The sequence below is a fragment of the Leopardus geoffroyi genome, chromosome C1 (assembly GCF_018350155.1).
Source record: "Leopardus geoffroyi isolate Oge1 chromosome C1, O.geoffroyi_Oge1_pat1.0, whole genome shotgun sequence".
Taxonomy (NCBI): Eukaryota; Metazoa; Chordata; class Mammalia; order Carnivora; family Felidae; genus Leopardus; species Leopardus geoffroyi.
In genome coordinates this window covers 55760001-55779480 of record NC_059328.1, presented here as the reverse complement: position 1 = coordinate 55779480, position 19480 = coordinate 55760001, and the positions used below count along the sequence as shown (strand labels likewise).

The following is a 19480-nucleotide window of genomic DNA, read 5'->3' as shown; positions in this document are numbered from 1 at the left end:
TACTGGGATGACAACAAGCCCAGCTGTAGGACTGCAATTTTAAATCTCCCTTGCCCCAGTTCTGGCCAATGTGTAACCAGAAGTATCATGTCTGACTTCTTCATGTAAAAGCTCCTGAAAAGGGAAATATGGGTACCTTGCTTCTTTCTCCCTATAGTTGTAGAATGCAGGCATGATGGCTATAGTTCCTGCAGTCATTGGACCATGAAGTGAGCTTGTGGAAGCCAAGTCCGGATAATGGCACAAAAAGATCAAAGGAGCCTAGATGCCTGGTGACTATACAGCTACCACACCAGCCCTTAACCTGAATTTACTTCCTTAGCCTGGGTGAGAAAGTCCAGGGCTAGCTAGTTTAAGTCCTATTATTTGGCATATAGAACCAAATTTAATGCTAAATGGTCTGTCTTACACATAGGTATGCATGTGTACATGTACTTTTTAAAGTACATACTGCTTTGCAACCTTTTTAAAATGTAATATTGCAAATATATTTTATTTTCTGTCTTTAATGGATATAATATGCTATACAGCATGAGATATATTGTGATGTAGTAAAACAACCCCATATCACTGGACATTTAGGTTATTTCATATTTTCCTTCAACGAACAATACTTCAGTGAACATATTTGCCATTAAATATCTGCATATACTTAGACCAAATTTCCAGTTAGGAATTGATAGGTCATAGGTCTATTTTAAAACTTTAAAAAAAATTTTAACATAATACTGTTGTCCAAGAAAGTTGAATAAATTTAGTCTGCTACCAGCAATGTATGAGAACGTCCGTTTCTTTGACACATAGTGGCAACAGCTATTGTCATTTTAAAAAAAATCACATTGCTGAAATTGGAAAATGTAACCAACTCACTTTTGCCGGAAGTAACGCGTTGAGAAAATGCCCACTATGACGACAGCAATGCAAATGCTTGGTGCCACAAACACACTCCAATTGGCTTTACCTGAAAAGTTAGCAAACCCTGTGACTAAGTTATCTTCAATGAACATCTTAAAATACTCACTTGCATGAACCCTCTGGCACCTACCCACAGCTACTGGCTAGCTAGATGGGCTCAGGAAAAAGGCCAACTTGTTTTTGTTCTTTCAGCTAGGGAGAAAGGCCCTAAGGGATCCAGTTCTATGGTTCTAAGGAAGGGGCTCCTTCCTCTAACAGGGGCAGAAAGAAAGGGAGTGTGGTGTTCCAAGCACTGGCTGTGAACTGGGAGCCCTGAATTCTAATCCTGACTTTCCACTGACTGATATGTGATCAATGGACTTCAGATTCCTGATCTACAAAAGGTGAATGATGACATCTGCCCTGCAGGTTGTTGTGAAGATTAGAGATGGTGTATATAAAGCACATGGCAATGCATCTGAACATAGGAAGCCCTTGAGAAATGGTATTACTGATTTTAACAAACCACTGGATAAGCCTTCTAACTAGGGTCTTTGAAATTGTTCGGATTTCTTGCTATGAAGATGTATTTTGCTATGTGTTGGGATTCTTCATTAATTCATCCATTTATTAGTAGTATATTCTTTATTATTATAATTATCATTCATTCATTATTATTAACCATGTGTCAGGCCCTTTTAGGTGCTGGGATACAAAGATGAGGAGGACATGGGCTCTGTTGTCTTAAATCATTAATCTAGTCCAGGAAATAGATGCATAAACATGTAAATAAATCATGATGCCACGGGATATGCATTTTTACAAAAGGCATGTACAAGGCAGTGTAGCAGGGAACAGCATGGGAAATAATCCCAAGGGCAGCCCAGGATGTTGTCCCAAAAGGCATGATGTCAAAGTTCAGGTTTGGAGGGTGGAGCCAGCAAAGCAGTCAAGTTAGGGAAGCAGACTAGACAGAACTATACAAAGACATGGAACCTTCAGGCAACTCCAGGTAGTCTGGTCACGCTTTCAAGTATGAAAGATGAGCGTGTGGTAGAGGACGAAGCTAGATGGGTGAACAGGAGCAGATCATGCGGGGCTTGGTGACAAAGCAGTTTGAATTCTAGCTTCAAGGTCCCTGGGGAACCACTGATGGGCTGTGATGGAGGTGGGATGTCAACATGGAGCAAGGTATCTTGCAGAAAGATTCTTCTGGTAGAGTGCAGGACAGGTTCAGGAGGAGCGTGAGCAGGGAGGGACTAGCAGGTGTGTCACCAGGGCTGAACGGGGTGTTGATGCAGGCAGTTTTGTTACCACCCCACGCAATCAGCACAATCTGACATTTCTTTAGCATCTGTCTTCCTTCCTGGGCAGATGGGGCAAGTATGGAGTACCACAGGTAGAAAGATGCTGAGTTGTTAATTGATTAATTGCTCACAAGTTAACTTTCGTGCTAGCGTGCTAGAAGATGAGAAGAGGGTTTGTCAACTTTCCCAGTGGAGAAGTGCCGGGCATAGAACAACAAAGTCCTAAATGATCAACCTGATACTCCATGTTGCAAAGCAAGAACAGCGTGTTTCATGCTTGGAGCAAGATGCAGGCACGTGCTGCCAGAGAGAACAGCACAATTTAGCCAGTGGAGAGAAGCCCATGTTCGCTAGGTCACTCAAATTTAACTCAAGTAACTAAATCTGAGTTTGATTTGTAGTTCTGCCACTTGACACTTCCATGACTTTGGGTAATCTTTCTGTACATTCTGGACCTTGTAAAAAGGCATCCTAATCCCTTGTTCCTTTATTCATTTTGAATTGAGTGCCTGATACTATGTGACCAGGTACAACAGTGTAAAGCAGGCACCTTGCGTGGTTGAGATCAGGATTCAATGAGTAAAAGTACATGTTATGAAGGGTGAAATGTGTCCTTTTACCCCAAAAATCCATACACTGAAGTCCTAACCTCCAGGACCTCAGAAAGTGACCATATTATGAAACAGGATCATTGCAGATGTAATTAGTTAAGATGAGGTCAAACTGGTGTAAGTAGCCCTAATCCACCATGATCAGTGTCCTTAAAAATGAGGAAATTTGAACAAAGAGACACACACAAGGAAAACTCCATGTGAAGATGAAAGCAGAGATCTATAAGCCAAAGAACACCAAAGACTGCCACCAGATGAGAGGAGAAGCAGGGAACTGATTCTCTCATAGTCCTCAGAAGAAAACAAGCCCGCTGATACCTTGAACTCAAGACTTCCAGCTTCCAGAACTGTGAGAAAATAAACTTCTGTCGTTAAAGCCACACAGTTTGTGGCACTTTGTTACAAGAGCCCCAGCAAACCAATACAGTGTGCAAAGCACTGAACACAACGACTGGTGCATAGTAACTACCTGATAGGCAATAGCTGCCATTGTTATTGTTGAGATTATTCTCATTGGTCACTGAACAGATATTTAGTGAACAAGTACTATGTCCTCGGCACCCAACCAGACCTTGAAGATAAACAGATACCAGTTCCTGCCTATTGGATTCAGTGTTTTGAAGAGGGGTCAAATGTAGTGCATTATGGAGGAATTACGGAGGTGCACTTGGGAAGGCTTCCTGGAGGAGGAAACACTTTGGCTGAGTTTTGAAAAATAAGTAGATACTTTCTCTAAGCAGTGGTAGGGCAGTCCAGCTAAAGGAAACAGCAAGTGCAAAGATGGAACAGCAAGAAAGTAATTAATTAAAGAAAATCTGATAATCTCCACGCCAAACATAGTGGGAGTATACACCTAGGTAGGAATCCAGGGTGGCTGTGCCATCTTTAAAGTTGTTTCCTACCTTGCAGATGAAATTCCCTCTTGTTTCCTGGGGGGCTTTCACCAGCAGCTGTCAGAGCTGTTATCCACAGGACATATGTTACTCCGGGCTGCAGGCTGTCTATTGAATGTGAATTTGGGGATACCCTATAGGGAATTTCTGAAGGGAGGATAAAGATAAAAGAAGAAAGGCACAGGTTACAGGAACTATTTGAATGTGGGCTTTTACTTACTTTTGTTGTTGTTAATGTTTTAATTTGAAAGAGAAAAGCACATTGCTGTTTTAAAACTAATTTTTTAAAACTACTAATTCATTAGTACTTAATGTTTTACTAGGCCCTAGACACTGTCATTTACGGAGGTCTCACTCTACAACATACCAAAATAATTTTCTGTGGCAAAATCTTTTGAAAGAACTTTCATCATTCTGCTTTGAAATTACTCAGCTGTAGTAATTCCTTTTATTTCCTATGACTATACCGTTTCCAACATTTATTAGATATATTTGAGAACTCTTGGGGAGGAAATTAAATACACCAATTGTTTTCAGTGGAATTTTTAAGAAAGCTAAGTTAGGCAATTAATGAAATAGACATTTAACATTAATTTTGATTTTCTGCTTTTTTGGGATAGGTTCTAGATACTGGTCTTAATGAGTTTAACATGATGATCTGCTTCAATCTGACATAAAATCTAAAATTGAGATCAGTGGCATGTACATTGGATTTATTTGGCAGTTTAACTAGGTTATCAGTCCCTTACACTCTCAACACCCCTGCAGAGTCTCAGCAGGGAAGATTTTGGGTTTTTTGAGCAACACGCTGATGTTTTTTCCCTCCTGTAGTACATAGGCAATCTTCTTTTCCAGTGACCTGCTGGGTGTAAGGTTTGGACTGACTTCTCAAAAGCTAGGGCTGCGAGGCAGGAGGACTAGAAGATCAAGGGCAGAACTTTGGCAGGAGTAACCTGCTGGCTCCCTCAGCTGACATGCACCTGTGTGGGTGATCAAAGTGGAAACTTGAACCCAGCACTTTTGAGCCTCAACTTCAGTTACCAGCTCAAAAACCCCAGGGCAGGTCAGACAATGCTCCTGTTTGCTAAATTTATTTCCACAGTCACAAATATTTATTGAGCTTGTGCTCTGGATAAGTCACCAAGTATACAAAGGCACAGAATCTGCCTCAAAGAGTTCACCAGCTGGTGGAGAAAACAGAGAGAGCCCTTATACTCCCCCCACCCCTGATTACTATGGGTGACCAGCAAGGAGTCCTGTAATATCCATCCAAAGGGGCCTAAGCACATCACTTAACAGCTGTGACTATCAGAGCAATTTCTATATTCAACATCCTTTTTTTAAATTTAATTTTTTAAATGTTTATTTATTGAGAGACAGCATGCGGGGGCGGGGGGGGGGCGCAAAGAGAGGGAGACACAGAATTCGAAGCAGGCTCCAGGCTCTGAGCTATCAGCAGAGAGCCCGATGTGGGGCTCAAACCCACAAACTGTGAGATCATGACCTGAGTGGAAGTCAGACACTTCACTGAACCACCTAGGTACCCCTATATTCAACATCCTGTTGAGAAAAAGTACCATGTGGAAAATTTCCAAGCCTACTCTAACCTGATGAATTCGCACAGACTTAAACTATGTGATTAAACTAAAAAAAACTCTGTCTTTATTCCTATGGCAGAGGATTAAAAAATTAATTTTGGAGAGACCTTCTCTCATCTTGCTGCAGCAAAGCATCAGTGAGCATCAGAGTCAACCATCCGACCGTGTGAAGGCACCCTTAACTCAGAGTGAAATGAGACCTCAGAACAGAAGGGAAGGGTCTTGAAGGGTTTGCTGGGCCAAAAAAGTTTATACACAAACACACACACATATGTATACTTGGAGAATAAAAACAGAAACTATGGAGGGAGCAGTGAGGAGGGTGATGGCTCTCTCAGTTTGGCTAGCAAAACAGACCTGGTTGAGAAATGGGAGAAAGAAGTCATGCAGGAAATTCCGGTTCTGCTGCCTGGTCTGGGCTGTGATCACCAGCAGAGATAAAGGTGGGCATTCAATCCTTGGGGGGCTGAAACTTGAGGCTCAGGGTGGTTAAATGAGGCGGCACCAGTTGAGGAAGATGGGATAGTTGCCAATCATTTGAAAGGCTGCAGGTAAGAAAGTCAAGTGGTACCAGACAAAACAGCCACATTGTTACTGGAAACTAGTTATTACCTAACAATCTACATTGGTGTAACAAAGAGTAGGGCAGTATTCACTCCTGTATGCCTGGTACGTGGAGACAACGGTGAGCAAATTGCCCTGGCCTCTGCCTTCATGATGCTCAGAGTCTGTTGACAAAAACAGCCAAGTAGTAACAAAACCCAACATGTGTGCCAGTAGAGAAATGTGCTATTGGTGCACATGGCAGCATCAACACATTTCCAGAGGAGTGGCTGTGAACCGGAACCACCTGAGAGAGGCACTAAAATGCGGATGCTCTGCCCCAGGTGTAGCCCTCTCCTCTGCTCAGACAGGGCAGAGTGCTCCAACTGCATTCTGCGTGTGGCCACAGTGCTGCTGCCCAGTGGACAGCTCCCAGACACATAGGACAGGGCCCCCTTCCTCGTTGGCTCGCCATCCTCCTCTTCGGTTTGTAATGCCTCTCTCTCTGGCGTCTTTCTCCCTCCTCCTCAACCTACTGCCCTCTACCACTCTCTGGAGACTGCACCTGTGGCTTTGCCAATGATTTCTAGTTGCCAAATACAATAGGTAGTTGTCAGTCCTTGATTACAATGGTTACATCACTCTGTGTGCTTTTCCACCTCCCTTGGTAGATTGAGCTCTCTGAAGACAGACAGGTCTAATTCATCAATGAATGCTTACTGAATAAAAGGAAAACAATTTAAACTGGTGTGAAATAGGACTTTGAATCTGCACCTCCTCTCCTTAAAAAAAATTTTTTTTAATTTTTATTTATTTTGAGAGAGAGAGAGAGAGCACGAGTGCAAGTGGGGGTAGGGCAGAGAGAGAGAATCCAAATCAGGCTCCATGCTGTCAATGCACCTCCTCTCCTTTTATTTTAAAATGCCCTTATATAAACTTCAGATTCATCAGATTTGTGGTAAAATAAGATACGTAGTTTTTTCAACATGTACAAGAGCAGCTCTAAGAACCAACTGACCATGTTGATTGTAAACAGACATCTTGGTTTCAATTCTGCTAAAATGCAAAGTGGGGGGTGTCCAAATGGCCCAGGAAGTGGTCAATCAATTCGTCATGTTCTGGGGTGCATTTCAGAAATAACTGACCCTGACGGGCCCAAAGTGGTTCTGTTCAAAAATATGTGCTGTTCATCAGTGGTGGATTAATTGACAGATTGTGAGGCCTTATAATGGAATTCTATAGAGCTGTTAAAAAAGAATGAGGCAAATCCATATGGACTGATGCAGAAAGAGGTCCAGCCTGTATTATTGAGAGGTAAAAGCAAAGTGTAGATCAGAATGCAGATGATTACCCTAAATATATGCATTAATTTTTCTGTTTTGTTTTGTTTTGTTTTTCTGGAAGAGCATGAAAAGAACTGCTAACAGCCTAAGTATGGAGGAAGGGATAACTTACATTTTTATATCTTTCTGAACTATTTAGGTGCTTTTACTATGTGCAAGTTGTATTTACATAATAAAAATAACTAGCATTAAAAGTCATAACTTTCAGAAAAGCAATACTGAAGATTTCCTAAGGTCAAGAGAAAGGACCAACTTCTAAAGTTTTCCAGGTAAAAATCAATCTTGCAGGCAGCTCTCTGGCACCCACATCTCAGGTTACATTCTTCCTGGACCTAACAGCTCTCATGAAGGAATAAAAATATTGCTTCCTTATTTCTCTTTATTCTCAAGTTAGTTAAAAAATGTTGCTTCTTTATGATAAATGCTCCTGAAAGAAAGCCAGTTGCTTATGAAATAAAAAGAAGGTCAAGCCAGGAAAAAAATCCGTAACAACTCTGAATAAATCAAAGATTAGAACATCATATCTGGCAAGTGACTTGGAGCTGCTACATAAATGAGAGATGAAATCATTTGAGATAATGTTCTAGCCAGAATTTAATTGCTTTAGATTTTTATAGTTATAGAATAATTATGGGTCATAAGAAGCTACCTAACTGTATTGTATTTTACCCATTTTAAGGAGAAAATAATATGCTATGATAGTGTTTGCAAATGTGGGGGATTCAGAAGTTCTAACTCATCCCTTACACCTCAAGGGTCTATATAATAGTACTGATGTGCTGTTACTGCTTTTTCTTTTTAAATTTTTTTAACACTGATTCATTTTTGAGAGAGACAGAGCACGAGTGGGGGAAGAGCAGAGAGAGAGGGAGACACAGAATCTGAAGCTGGGTCCAGGCTCTGAGCTGTCAGCATAGAGCCCAACGTGGGGCTTGAACCCACAAACCATGAGATCATGACCTGAGCTGAAGTTGGACACTTAACCAACTGAGCCACCCAGGCACCCCAGCTGTTAACTGCTTTTTGAAATATCTCCCCATGTGAGTAGCTCCTTGAGAGCCTAGTCCATTAGCCTTCATTTCTTCAATTTGCTTGGCACATAACATATAGTCAGTAACTGTGTACGTGTGTGTTTAGATATCTTCCATTTTTTTTCACTCAATTAATTTCACAAATATTTACTGAGCACCTACTATGTGCCAGTCACAGTGTTAGCACCTGTGTGTATGTATGCACATGCGCATACTTGTGTTTTCCCAACATCTAAATAAGAAAGGCCCCACTGCATTTGTGCCTCACACATACCACAAAGTTGAGGCTGGGAATTAGAGTCCTGTTCCTTCCAGTATATCCTGTAATGGAGGATGCAACCCATTTGCTCCTGGGCTGGAATTTCGTTCCATGAAATCACAATGTTCCCCTTTTCCTCTGAGATGGCATTAATGTGGGGGCCACTCAGTGGTGCTGCAAAGTAGAACACAGAAAGCTTTTGTCACCCTTTAAATCCAAACTATTGAACTAAAGTAAAATTCGGCAAAAGGTTCCAAGGCTCACCTTTGTGCTTAGAGTTACTCCGGATGGAGCTGCATCCTCTCTGGTCCCCCGACAGTGCATACACGCAGATTTCATAACAGCTGTAGGGTTTTATGTTCCCTGCAAGGAAAAGGGAGTTCTTACAACAGGTTTGGCATCACATGTGAGTCACTAAAGGGAGACATTTAAAAATTTCTGGACTGAGGGTGAAGGGATGACCTAAGTCACAAAATCTCAGCATCCTGCTTGCCAAGTTGCTGGCTTCTGGAAGCAACTACTCCTGCCTCTCAAGTTCACCTCAAGGTGAGCCAACAGGCAGACCTGAAGCTTCTTTCCGGGGTCAACATGATTAAGGAGACAAAAGCTATTCCATTTCCAACAAAGATTTAAATATAACTACAGAGACTGCTTTTGAAACAAAACTCACAAGGAAAAAAACCAAAAAACAAAAAAAAAAAACCCCGCAAAACCCACTGACTTCTACAAGCAAATCATTTGCTATTTGCAGAGAAGTGCGACTGTTGTTTTGAACCTGAACCCTCTTCTAACTCCACAGACGCTTTTGGGGATCTGACAGGGCAGTGGGATGGCACATTCTAACCAGGGCATGCTCAGTGTAATCCAACCCCTTGTTCCTTCCCCTCCTCCCCCCCCCCCCCCCCCCCGCCTCCCCCTCTATGCTCCAGTCACATTTCACTTGCTTGACAGCCTGGAGATGAGGAGGATACCTAGGAACGTTACTGCCCCTTCCTAGCTTTTAAAATGCCACACTTTGCAATTTTCTGTGAGTCATGAAGTTTGCTAGCGAGTTGCTCTTTCCCGTCAAAATTCCTTATTTCCATGAATTTTAGATTCTACTTCCTGTAAAGAAAAGGCCCTTCTCATAGACACTGTCCAGGACATATCTTTAAATTCCCAATGGAAATTTAAAGGGAAAAGAGAGCGAATCCCTACTAGGCAATGATAGGATTATGTGGTCAGAGTAAGGGCTATCTCCCATATTGTTTAATGCAGATCTGATCCCCTACACTGACAATTTTAACATTTTACTTTGGGGGAAGAGGAATTTTGTATCGCAGAATAATTTACTAAATAAGGTGTGTTTTATATGAAAATCCATTGTTCCTTAAACATTCCAGCAAGTGCCCTACAGAAACCTCAGATGTGTAACCAATACTGTTGGAAGAGACCACAAGGAGATCCGAACTCATGCCATGGTGAGTTCCCATTCATATTCATGAACCAGGTGATACAGAGAAAAGGCCACAGTGAGCTTAGTCCAGTCATCCAAAGCTTCTTCACAGTGGCAGGCAGACCCAGGAGCCAAAAGGGCAACAAGGAATAAGGAATCATATTTCATCTGGGAGGGGCTAGGGCCTGGCTGCTGTCGCTGGTCCTGGAAGTATCCGGCCAACCACTGTGCCTGTGTATAGCTGTGGGAATTCCAGAAGAGCTCATTAGGCAAATAGTATCACTGCATTTTGCCGTGCAAAATGTGAGTTCAGGGCAGAGGCTTTGGGACTGCTGCATCAGAAGCTGTGGCTTCTTTTTGTGAATAGCCCACCCTTAGTGGAGGAGGGAAGAAAATGTGGATCCATAACTTAGTTGACTTTTCCCTTTGCATGCAGAGGAGAGCCCTAATAAGCTTGTTCCCTGGCTCTGACCTTAAGGACCCCTGTTTTATTGGCGAATTCTTACACAAACACACCCTAATCATTAGCTCCAAATTCCTTAGTTTTGCCGTCCAGTGCACAAAGTCCACATTCCTAAGTTTTTTTATTTCTTTCTATAGTTTGGCCCCAACTTCCAGGCCTATTTCCCACTACTCCCGTGCATACATATATACCTGGCACCCTTGGACAAAGGCTCCGTTCCATGTTTTTAAACTATAGCTATGGTGGATTTTTTGCAGAAAGCTAATTTCACCTATTAAATTTGGGAGAAGACAAACATTAAATGATCAGTAATGAAGAATGATCATAGAGGAAGTCCAGTGGGAGCATGCAGAAGAGGGACCCAAATAGCCTAGGCATCAGGGAAGGTATTTCTAGACATCTACAGATAGATATCTACATATTTATATAAGGAGTGGATCTATATGGTCAGAACCATTTTTACCCACACAAGACAGGGCTGATAGTCTCTAGCCTGGGCCCATAAACCTATAATCTAGGAGCCGGATGGTATTCTGACCTTCAGGATATATTCCAAAACACCCAACTCTGCCCTAGCCAGATGATGAGAAAAGGCTGGTAAGGATCCGAAGGCAATGAGTCACCTTACTGACTGGAGAGCGCCATATTGAATTCATAAGTATGAATTACCTTAATTTGTTAAGTGTTTATTTCCAGAATGTAACATCAACACTAATAGCTAACCAAATATTTTCAAGCAGGGGAACAACTTTAATTAGTAAAATTATTTCACCCAATATCATACTGATTTCATTCAAATGAGTATTTATAAAGTGCTTAAAAATAATTTAATATCTTAAATATGAAAAACATTCTCTCCTGTCATCTCTTTTATGGTATTTGGGTAATATTATAGAATTTCTAAAAGGAAGAAACTGTAGGGACCACAGGGCTCAAAGTATCCCACAGAGATAAATCCTAATATAGTTTATAATAAGCATTTACAATTTTGTAGCAGTTTAGAGTTACACTGTTACATTTGATTTGATGGGCATAACAGCCCTAAAGGAAAGTTGGTCCTATTTCAACAATTCTAGTGACAGGTAATGCACCACTCTGAGGGCCAATCAATTGTCTTAGTAGAGACCATCATGTGTAAGGAAATTTCTTTCTCAAAATTGAGCTGACATCTGCCTTATAATTTCCACATAGAGGATTTAGTTGTGTTCTCCAGAGCAACAAAGGACACATACTCTTTCTCATGTATACATCAAAGCCAGCAACAGCCATCAAACCTCCCACCCCCATCTAGACTTCTCTTCTACAGGCTAAATGGTTCCCACATTAAAAGTTCCAGACCTCCAATGACTTGCTCTCATCTTCCTTTGATGTTCACTGGGTTATCTAGACAGCATTGTCTTTAAGTGTAGTGATTAAAACTGAATGCAACCCACTAGAAATCTGAGCAGCTACAGTATAAAAGAGGCACACAGTTAATGACTAGCTCACGTGTTGCCACATGTTCTGCTCTGCTTATTTCATCTGTCTTGTCTCTGTAAGCAGGGCATGTATATCCTCCTGGACAGGTGTAATGATTGCCATGGTGTAACAAAAATATAATAGAATTTAGAGCTTGCAAGCCTGTAAGAATGTTAGCCCTGTCACATATAATAACAACAATGACAGCTAAATTATCAGGTACTTAAAATGTGTTAGGCACTATTCAAAATGTTTTCTCTACATCAATTCAGTTAGTCCTCACAATAGCCCAATGGGGTAGGCAATATTATTTTGCCCATTTTGCAGATAAAGAAACTGAGATAAAGAGAAGTTAAATAATTTGCCCTAGGTCACACAGCCTAGTGACAGAGCCAGGACTTAAACCCACAGAACCTGGACTTTCAGCTACTCTGCTGAACTTATTCCTAAAAGTGACATTGACTAAGTTCTGTCCAATCATTTTAATATATTTTTCAGATGCCTTCTATCACTTGATTGTAACTACTGACAGATTTGGATTTGGGGTCTAGAAATGCTAATTATCACATAGATAATTCTGGATTTATTATCACACAAATACTATGCAGAATTGGTAATGAAAGATCTCCTGGTTTCCTCATCTGTACAATGACTACAGTAGTTGCTACATAAGATTGTTCTGAGAATTACCTAAACTCCTAAGTGGAAGGTGCCCATCACACTGACCGATTACTACTTAGCTCTCAGCCATGTGTGTTTGGTTCAATGATGCATTTGGCATATACGGCTCTGTGCCAGGCACATGAATTTTCCATAAACACTAGAGATTTTAGTCAATCAGTTGGTATTCTATGCCTGCAGTGGTATACTCTGAGGTGCTGTCCTGAAGGACCCTAGGTCATTACTATTCCTCTTATGCAGCCGCCTGTAAACTGAAGAAGGTTCTGGGTTCCCACCTGTGACTTCCTCCAAAAAAAGTGAGCTTAGTAACTCTCCAAAAGGAAGGTGAACAATTAAATACCTGAAATCAAAGCGGACACATTGTAGGGGGGGCTCCGCAGCCAGTTTAGAGGGGGCTGCATGTCACTCCCGGAATGGGGCTCCCTCCATTCCACCACATACTCCTGGACAGCAGGGGCGGCTTTCCCAGGGGGCTCCCAGGTCACCATCATGTTGTCCACGCCCTCTGAGTTTGCAGAGACCTGACGAGGAGCCAACAACTCTTAATGGGGAAAAGGGGGAAGGACAAAAACAAATTCACAGGTGGATAAAGATATAAAAAACAACTCATCCCAGCAAAGTTTTCCAAAAAAACAATTTCTTTTTAAGAACTTCAGATTTGGCGCGGGGGGGGGGGGGGTGCCTGGGTGGCTCAGTTGGTTAAGCGTCCAACTCTTGATTTTAGTTCAGGTCATAATTACACAGTTCGTGGGTTCGAGCCCTGTGTCGGGCTCTGCACTGACAGTGAGGAGTCTGGTTGGGATTCTCTCCCCCTCTCTCTGCCTTCCCCCATTTCCTTCGCCTCAGAATAAATAAATAAAATGGGCTTTATTTAAAAAAAAAAAGGACTTCATATTTGTTTTCAACAAATCTGAATTGGCATCAGTGCAAGGACCCTGTGTAGTTATTATTTTCCTCTTTATCTTCCATTCCCCAAAGGTACCTGCTGTAATGAATATAATATGCATCCTTCTAATCTACCTCCCATATGTTTATTTAGATATCTACGTATCCTTGAAAATTAGTGTTGCTTTGTGTTTGTGCTTTGTATTTTCATGAAATGTGCTGGGAGTAAATATAATGCTTTTTCTTACTTTTTCTTTCCCATTTAATATTATATTTCTGGGATATGTCCATCCTGCTGCTATATGTAAATCCAGCTTATTCCTTCTGACTGCTACCTCAAATCTTTTTCTGTCCAAGCGACAATAAGGCAGTTCCGTCCAGCTGTTTGCTAACACAAACAAGGATGCAATGAACATTCTCTTCCATATTCTCATGTGTCCCTGTCCCAAGAATGTCTCTGGATATATCTGCACAGAGCTGCTCAAGTATAAATACACGTATTATTTCATTAAACACAGCCAGAGTGATCTCTAAAATAGCCAATCAGTTGACACTCCAACAAGAAAAGCATAAGGAGGGGCGCCTGGGTGGCTCAGTCAGTTGAGCTTTGACTTGGGCTCAGGTCATGATCTTGCAGATTGTGGGTTCGAGCCCTGCGTCGGGCTCTGTGCTGATAGCTCAGAGCCTGGAGCCTGATTCAGATTCTGTGTCTCCCTTTCTCTCTCTGGACGCCCCCCCCTGCCAATCATACTCTGTCTCTCTCTCCTTCAAAAATAAACATTAAAAAAATTTTTTTTAAAGAAAAGCAAAGCGTAAGGATTCTTATTTCCCCACCAATACTTGGTATCTCTGACTTTCTAATTTTTGCCAATCTGGTAGATGCAAAGCAGTTTTTAACTACAGTTTTGTTTTTGCTTTCTGATTTCTTATGATGCTGAGCTTTTCTTCATATGTTACTAGCATTCTGACTTCCTCCTCTGTGAACTCCCTGCTCATATACTTAACTCATTTTTTTCCGTTGAGTTTCCTGTCTTTTCTCTGATTTACAGAAATAGGTTTTATATTCTAGATATCAATCATTTGTCAGCTTTCAACACTAGAAATATTATATTTCAGCTTTTTAAGTCTGATAACTTTATGATATGTTTGTACATAAATATTTACTTTGATTTAGGTAAATTTATCTATGGCTTGTGCAGTTTTTTAAAAAAGTGTTTATTTCTGAGAGAGAAAGAAAGAGGGAGAGTGTGCGCTCACGTATGGGGAAGGGGCAGAGAGAGAGGGAGGGAGAATCCTGACATGGGGAGATCATGACCTGAGCCAAAATCAAGAGTCAGATGCTTAATCTATTGAGCAACCCAGGTGCCCCTGGCTTGTGCATTTTGAGTCTTGTTTATGAAATCCTTCCATCTTGGGATCATGAAAGATACTCAATTACATTTTCTCCTCTTGGCTTCTGGTTTTTACCTGCCACATTTAAGTTTTTAATCCAAATCTAGCTAAGGGAATACAATTATTAAGGGGAATAGATTTTATTATATTTTCCACACTTTGAGTCAATTTTTCCAAATGTGATACTATCCCTAAGTTCCATATATTTAATGGATACTATCCCTAAGTTCCATATATTTAATGGATACTATCCCTAAGTTCCATACACCAAGTTCCATATATTTAATGGGTCTATGTCTGGGGTCAGCTTCTTTGCGAGAACAAACTGCTCATACTACTAGGCTTTGTGATGTCTATTTGGTTGGTAAATTCCCCTCCTCATTTTGCCCTTCATTTTCCAAAGTGGTCCAGGATATTTATGACACTTTATTCTTCCATATAGCTTTGGAATCAGTTTATCAGAGTCCCCAGAAATTCCAGCTGTTATTTTTTATTGGAATTAAGTTAAATTTATAGTTTAATTCAAGGTGAAATGATGGTGTTCCAATGTTAATTTGTTTCATTCATAAATATGCTGTTTAATTGAAAATTTTCAGATCCTCTTTTATATCTTTGTAAAAAAAATTTTTTTTAAGTTTATTTCTGATACAGAGAGAGAGAGAGAGAGAGAGAGAGAGAGAGAGAGAGAGAGCGCATGAGTCGGGGAGGAGCAGAGAGAGGGAGACACAGAATCCAAAGCAGGTTCCAGGCTCTGAGCTGTCAGCACAGAGCCTGACATGGAGCTTGAACTCGCAAACTGCAAGATCATGACCTGAGCCGAAGTCGGACGCTTAGCTGACTGAGCCACCCAGGCGCCCCAGATCCTCTTTTATAATCTTTCAATGGAGTTTTAAAAATAGCTTCTTAAGGTTTTTATGCATTCCTTGTTACAGGCTAATTCCTACACACTTTATACATGTATTCTGCTATTTAAATAACATCTTATTTTCTAATGCTTTTTCTACCATTTGTGTGTGTCATTCTTATTTCTGGTAAACTGCTAAAGTTTCTAATTAGTTCTAATAATTTGTCTGTTGCCTTTGTTGAACTTTCCACTTAGTAATCTTATTAGCTGCACACTTAAGCATCCCCTTCTTCCGGGGCACCTGGATGGCTCATTTAGTTGAGCATCCGACTTTGGCTCAGGTCATGACCTCACAGTTCATGAGTTTGAGTCCTACACTGGGCTCTGCTCTGACAGCTCAGAGCCCGGAGCCTGCTTCAGATTCTGTCTCTCTCTCTTTCTCTCTCTTTACCCCTCACCCACTTGCACTCTATCAGAAATAAGCATAAAATTTTTTTTCCAAAAAAAAAAATCACCTCCTTTCAATCTTTAAATCTCTTATTTCCTTTTATGTTTTCATTGTTGTAAATTTTAAGGAGACTGTGCTTATATATCTTTATTAGGATGATATTTGCTGAAGGTTTTTGGTAGCAAGTCTTTTTTTTTATTATTATTATTATTTTTCAACGTTTATTTATTTTTGGGACAGAGAGAGACAGAGCATGAATGGGGGAGGGGCAGAGAGAGAGGGAGACACAGAATCGGTAACAGGCTCCAGGCTCTGAGCCATCAGCCCAGAGCCTGACGCGGGGCTCAAACTCACGGACCGCGAGATCGTGACCTGGCTGAAGTCGGACGCTTAACCGACTGCACCACCCAGGCGCCCCAGTAGCAAGTCTTTAAAAACCTAAAACATTTTAGTTTCTTCATAGTTTCCAATTAGGTTTATTTTTGTAAAATATTATTTATTAAAAAATATTTTTCACCAAATACTTTTCTGTATCTGTTAAAAACATACCCCTTTCTCTCTCTTTATTATTGTGATGAATTACATTAATACATTTTTCTGATATTTATCCATCTTTACATTCTTGGGATCAATCTGTTGATCATTCTGCACTATTTTCTTTTTTTTTTTTTTTTTGACTTTTCTATCCTCCACTTTCTACTAATTTTTTTTTCAGAGACTTTTATAACACAGATTTGACTTTTTAGAGAAGCTTTAAGTTCACAGCAGCATGAGTGGAAGATGCAGAGCTTTTCTGTGTACCCCGACCACACATATGCATAGCCTGCCCCACTACTGACGTCCTGTACTAGAGCAGTACACACAGTAAGATTTTTTAATAAATATTTTCAAGTATTTTTTCCCCTTCATTTAGTTTTTTCTCTGCCTGGGACTCCTTTTAAGTAGTTGTCATAATTTCTCTTTCTCTTCTTTCAGTCTTTTAAGTTTTCTCATTTTTCAACTTCTTTCCTGGCTTTTGATGCCTTTTGGAAGTCTCTCACCCAAACTTCCACTCACTCGGTCTTGAGTCCTTTCTGCGATTCAACGCATTGGCTGTGTTATTTCAACAATTAAACCTTCCATACAGACTCTCTTCATTTGGGGCTTCTTCATAACCACCTGACTTGACTGATTCATGTTTCTACCAGCCTCTCTAATCTTTCTAAGGATATTTGTTATGCTTATTCTCAACTCTTGTTCTTTCTGTGGCATTAGTGAGATTTTCTATGGTACATGTTGTTCCCTTTGTTGCCTTTCTTTCCCGGAACTTGTGCCCCTCAGATTTCTCCTAATTTTCTCCTTTGGGATGTCTTATTTTCTTGGGTTGCTGTTGCAGCCTTGGCCTTTATCTTTCTGTGGGGAGACAGTGAAAGCTTCACTGTAGTTTGTGTTTCTCCAAGTAAGTTCAGGTGGGGAGGAGGAGCTTCTCAGGGTGGAAAGTTCCAGGCCAGAGAGTCTACAGTGATTTAGCTTGTGTTCTACCTGTCCTCAGGTTCCCCTGAGGTATACTTAGTACCTCCAGAACCCAGTACTCATGTCTTAATGGCTGGCACTGCTCTGCATGGGGGATTGGGACTGTTACTCTCTTTTGTAATTGCCAGGCCCATGGGGTAGATGGCAGGAGAAATCTCAAGGACCAGCCAGCTCAGAGGTAGTCTTTGCTCTAAGCTCCCCTCCACAGCCAGGTGCTGGGGCTTCTCTGAAGTTACCCTGTTCTGCTCTCTGGACTTCCCTGCTCCATAGTAGAAATGTCTAAGCAATGATATCAGGGCAACATGAGTGATAAGAAGGAGTGAAACCAGAAAGTGCTACTTCAGCACTCCCTTTCAACACTATTCCCCACTGCACTCAGCCATCTATCCTGTCCCTCCAATGGCATCCTCAGTACTGTGCTTGGTGGTGAGGGCCTATAACCTGAGTATTGGCCATCTTGTCAGGGACTGGAACTCCCCACTAGGGGTTTCCTTATATTCATTTGCCTTGTTATCAATGTCCTGGCTATGCCACATGATTTTTTTTTTTTTTTTTTTGAGAATGAAATGCATTCATTTGGTAAATATTTATTGAGCACCTATAGGTTCCAGTACCTTTGCCAGGTGATGGACTAAAATAGCCAGAGACCCCTTCTGACCACTGCTTTCTCTGGAATTTGCTAGGCAAATCAACTTGGCATTGCTCTGCCTGACTCATCATATTTACCAGGAACAAGCCTGAATTTCCTTCCCATGATGTTTGTCAGGGCATGTTCTCTCCTTCAGAACTCTGATAACAACTCACCTTCTTTCTATCACCTTTCAGAATTATTCCTTTAGCCTCAATCATTCAACTTCCCATCTCCTTTTTCCCTGAGAGCTTCTGAACAGAGTCATAAGGTTCATAAGGTATTTGCAATAAGTACCCATCTAAGAGACAGGTGGCCTTGTTTTCCAGTCCAGTTCTGCCACTAATTGGATCTGTTGATCTTGGCTAGGTTATTTCACCTCCTGGGGCCTCAGTCTCTGACATCTGTATGGGTCTCTTCTTATGACTGTACTGGCTTCTGTTAAAAACTTTTTATTTATTTGTCTATTTATTTATTTAGAGAGCATATAAGAGCAGGGGAGGGGCAGAGGGAGTCGGAGAGAAAGAATTTTAGGCAGGCTCCACTTTCAGAACAGAATTCAATGCGGGACTCAAACTCACGAACTGTGAGATCATGACCTGAGCTGAAATCAAGAGTCAGACACTCAACTGACTGAGCCACTCAGGCACCCCTGTACTGGCTTCTGACTTTTCCCATAGTTTTGAGAATTCTTGAGTACAGGGACTGGTCTGAAATATTAAATATGTTTTTACTTGCTGACTGATGGGTTTAGCACACATTCAATTTTCATCGTAAACCAACAAAATCACTCTTGTGCTTCTTTATAGGCAATGCTGTGGCAGGTGTTTTTTTTTTTACAACAAAGTTTTCCCTACTTTCTCAAAATCAACATAATTCTGTCTGTGGAGGGTATTATTTTTCTTTTCCTAAAAGGAAAGCTCTGTATGTGAGGAGTATACATTAACATACGCTGAAAGAAAGGGAGACAAAATCATAGTACGTTATCCCTACAGATCATTCAGAATATGTGTGAGACAAGAGCGCTCAAGGGTGGGACCATGTAATTTGCCAGTGTGTCCTCTATGTCACCTGGGACGTGCAGGGTATTGGGTGGTTCAGGTGTCATCTTAGGAGAAGCATAGATCCTTGAAACTCCAAGATTTCCAGGACCAGAACTCTCTTTGCTATTGCTCAGTTCAAGTACTGTCCTATCTTACCTCCCCTGCATGTTCATCTGTATGGAGCCTCATCCTTTTTTTAACACCTATCCAGT

General features: G+C 41.1%; 1 protein-coding gene across 3 annotated transcripts in view; it reads right to left on the bottom strand.

The window, feature by feature from the left end:
• IL12RB2 (interleukin 12 receptor subunit beta 2) overlaps positions 1–19480 on the bottom strand; it is a 78017-nt gene that overhangs the window by 7715 nt on the left and 50822 nt on the right. For all 3 annotated transcript variants that reach the window (XM_045477788.1, XM_045477786.1, XM_045477787.1), the window contains exons 10-14: positions 12857–13057; positions 8744–8842; positions 8495–8653; positions 3715–3852; positions 871–961 (exon numbers count right to left, since the gene is read on the bottom strand). In XM_045477788.1, the coding sequence (XP_045333744.1) occupies positions 871–961; positions 3715–3852; positions 8495–8653; positions 8744–8842; positions 12857–13057 (688 nt within the window). The remainder of the gene's footprint in view (positions 1–870; positions 962–3714; positions 3853–8494; positions 8654–8743; positions 8843–12856; positions 13058–19480) is intronic.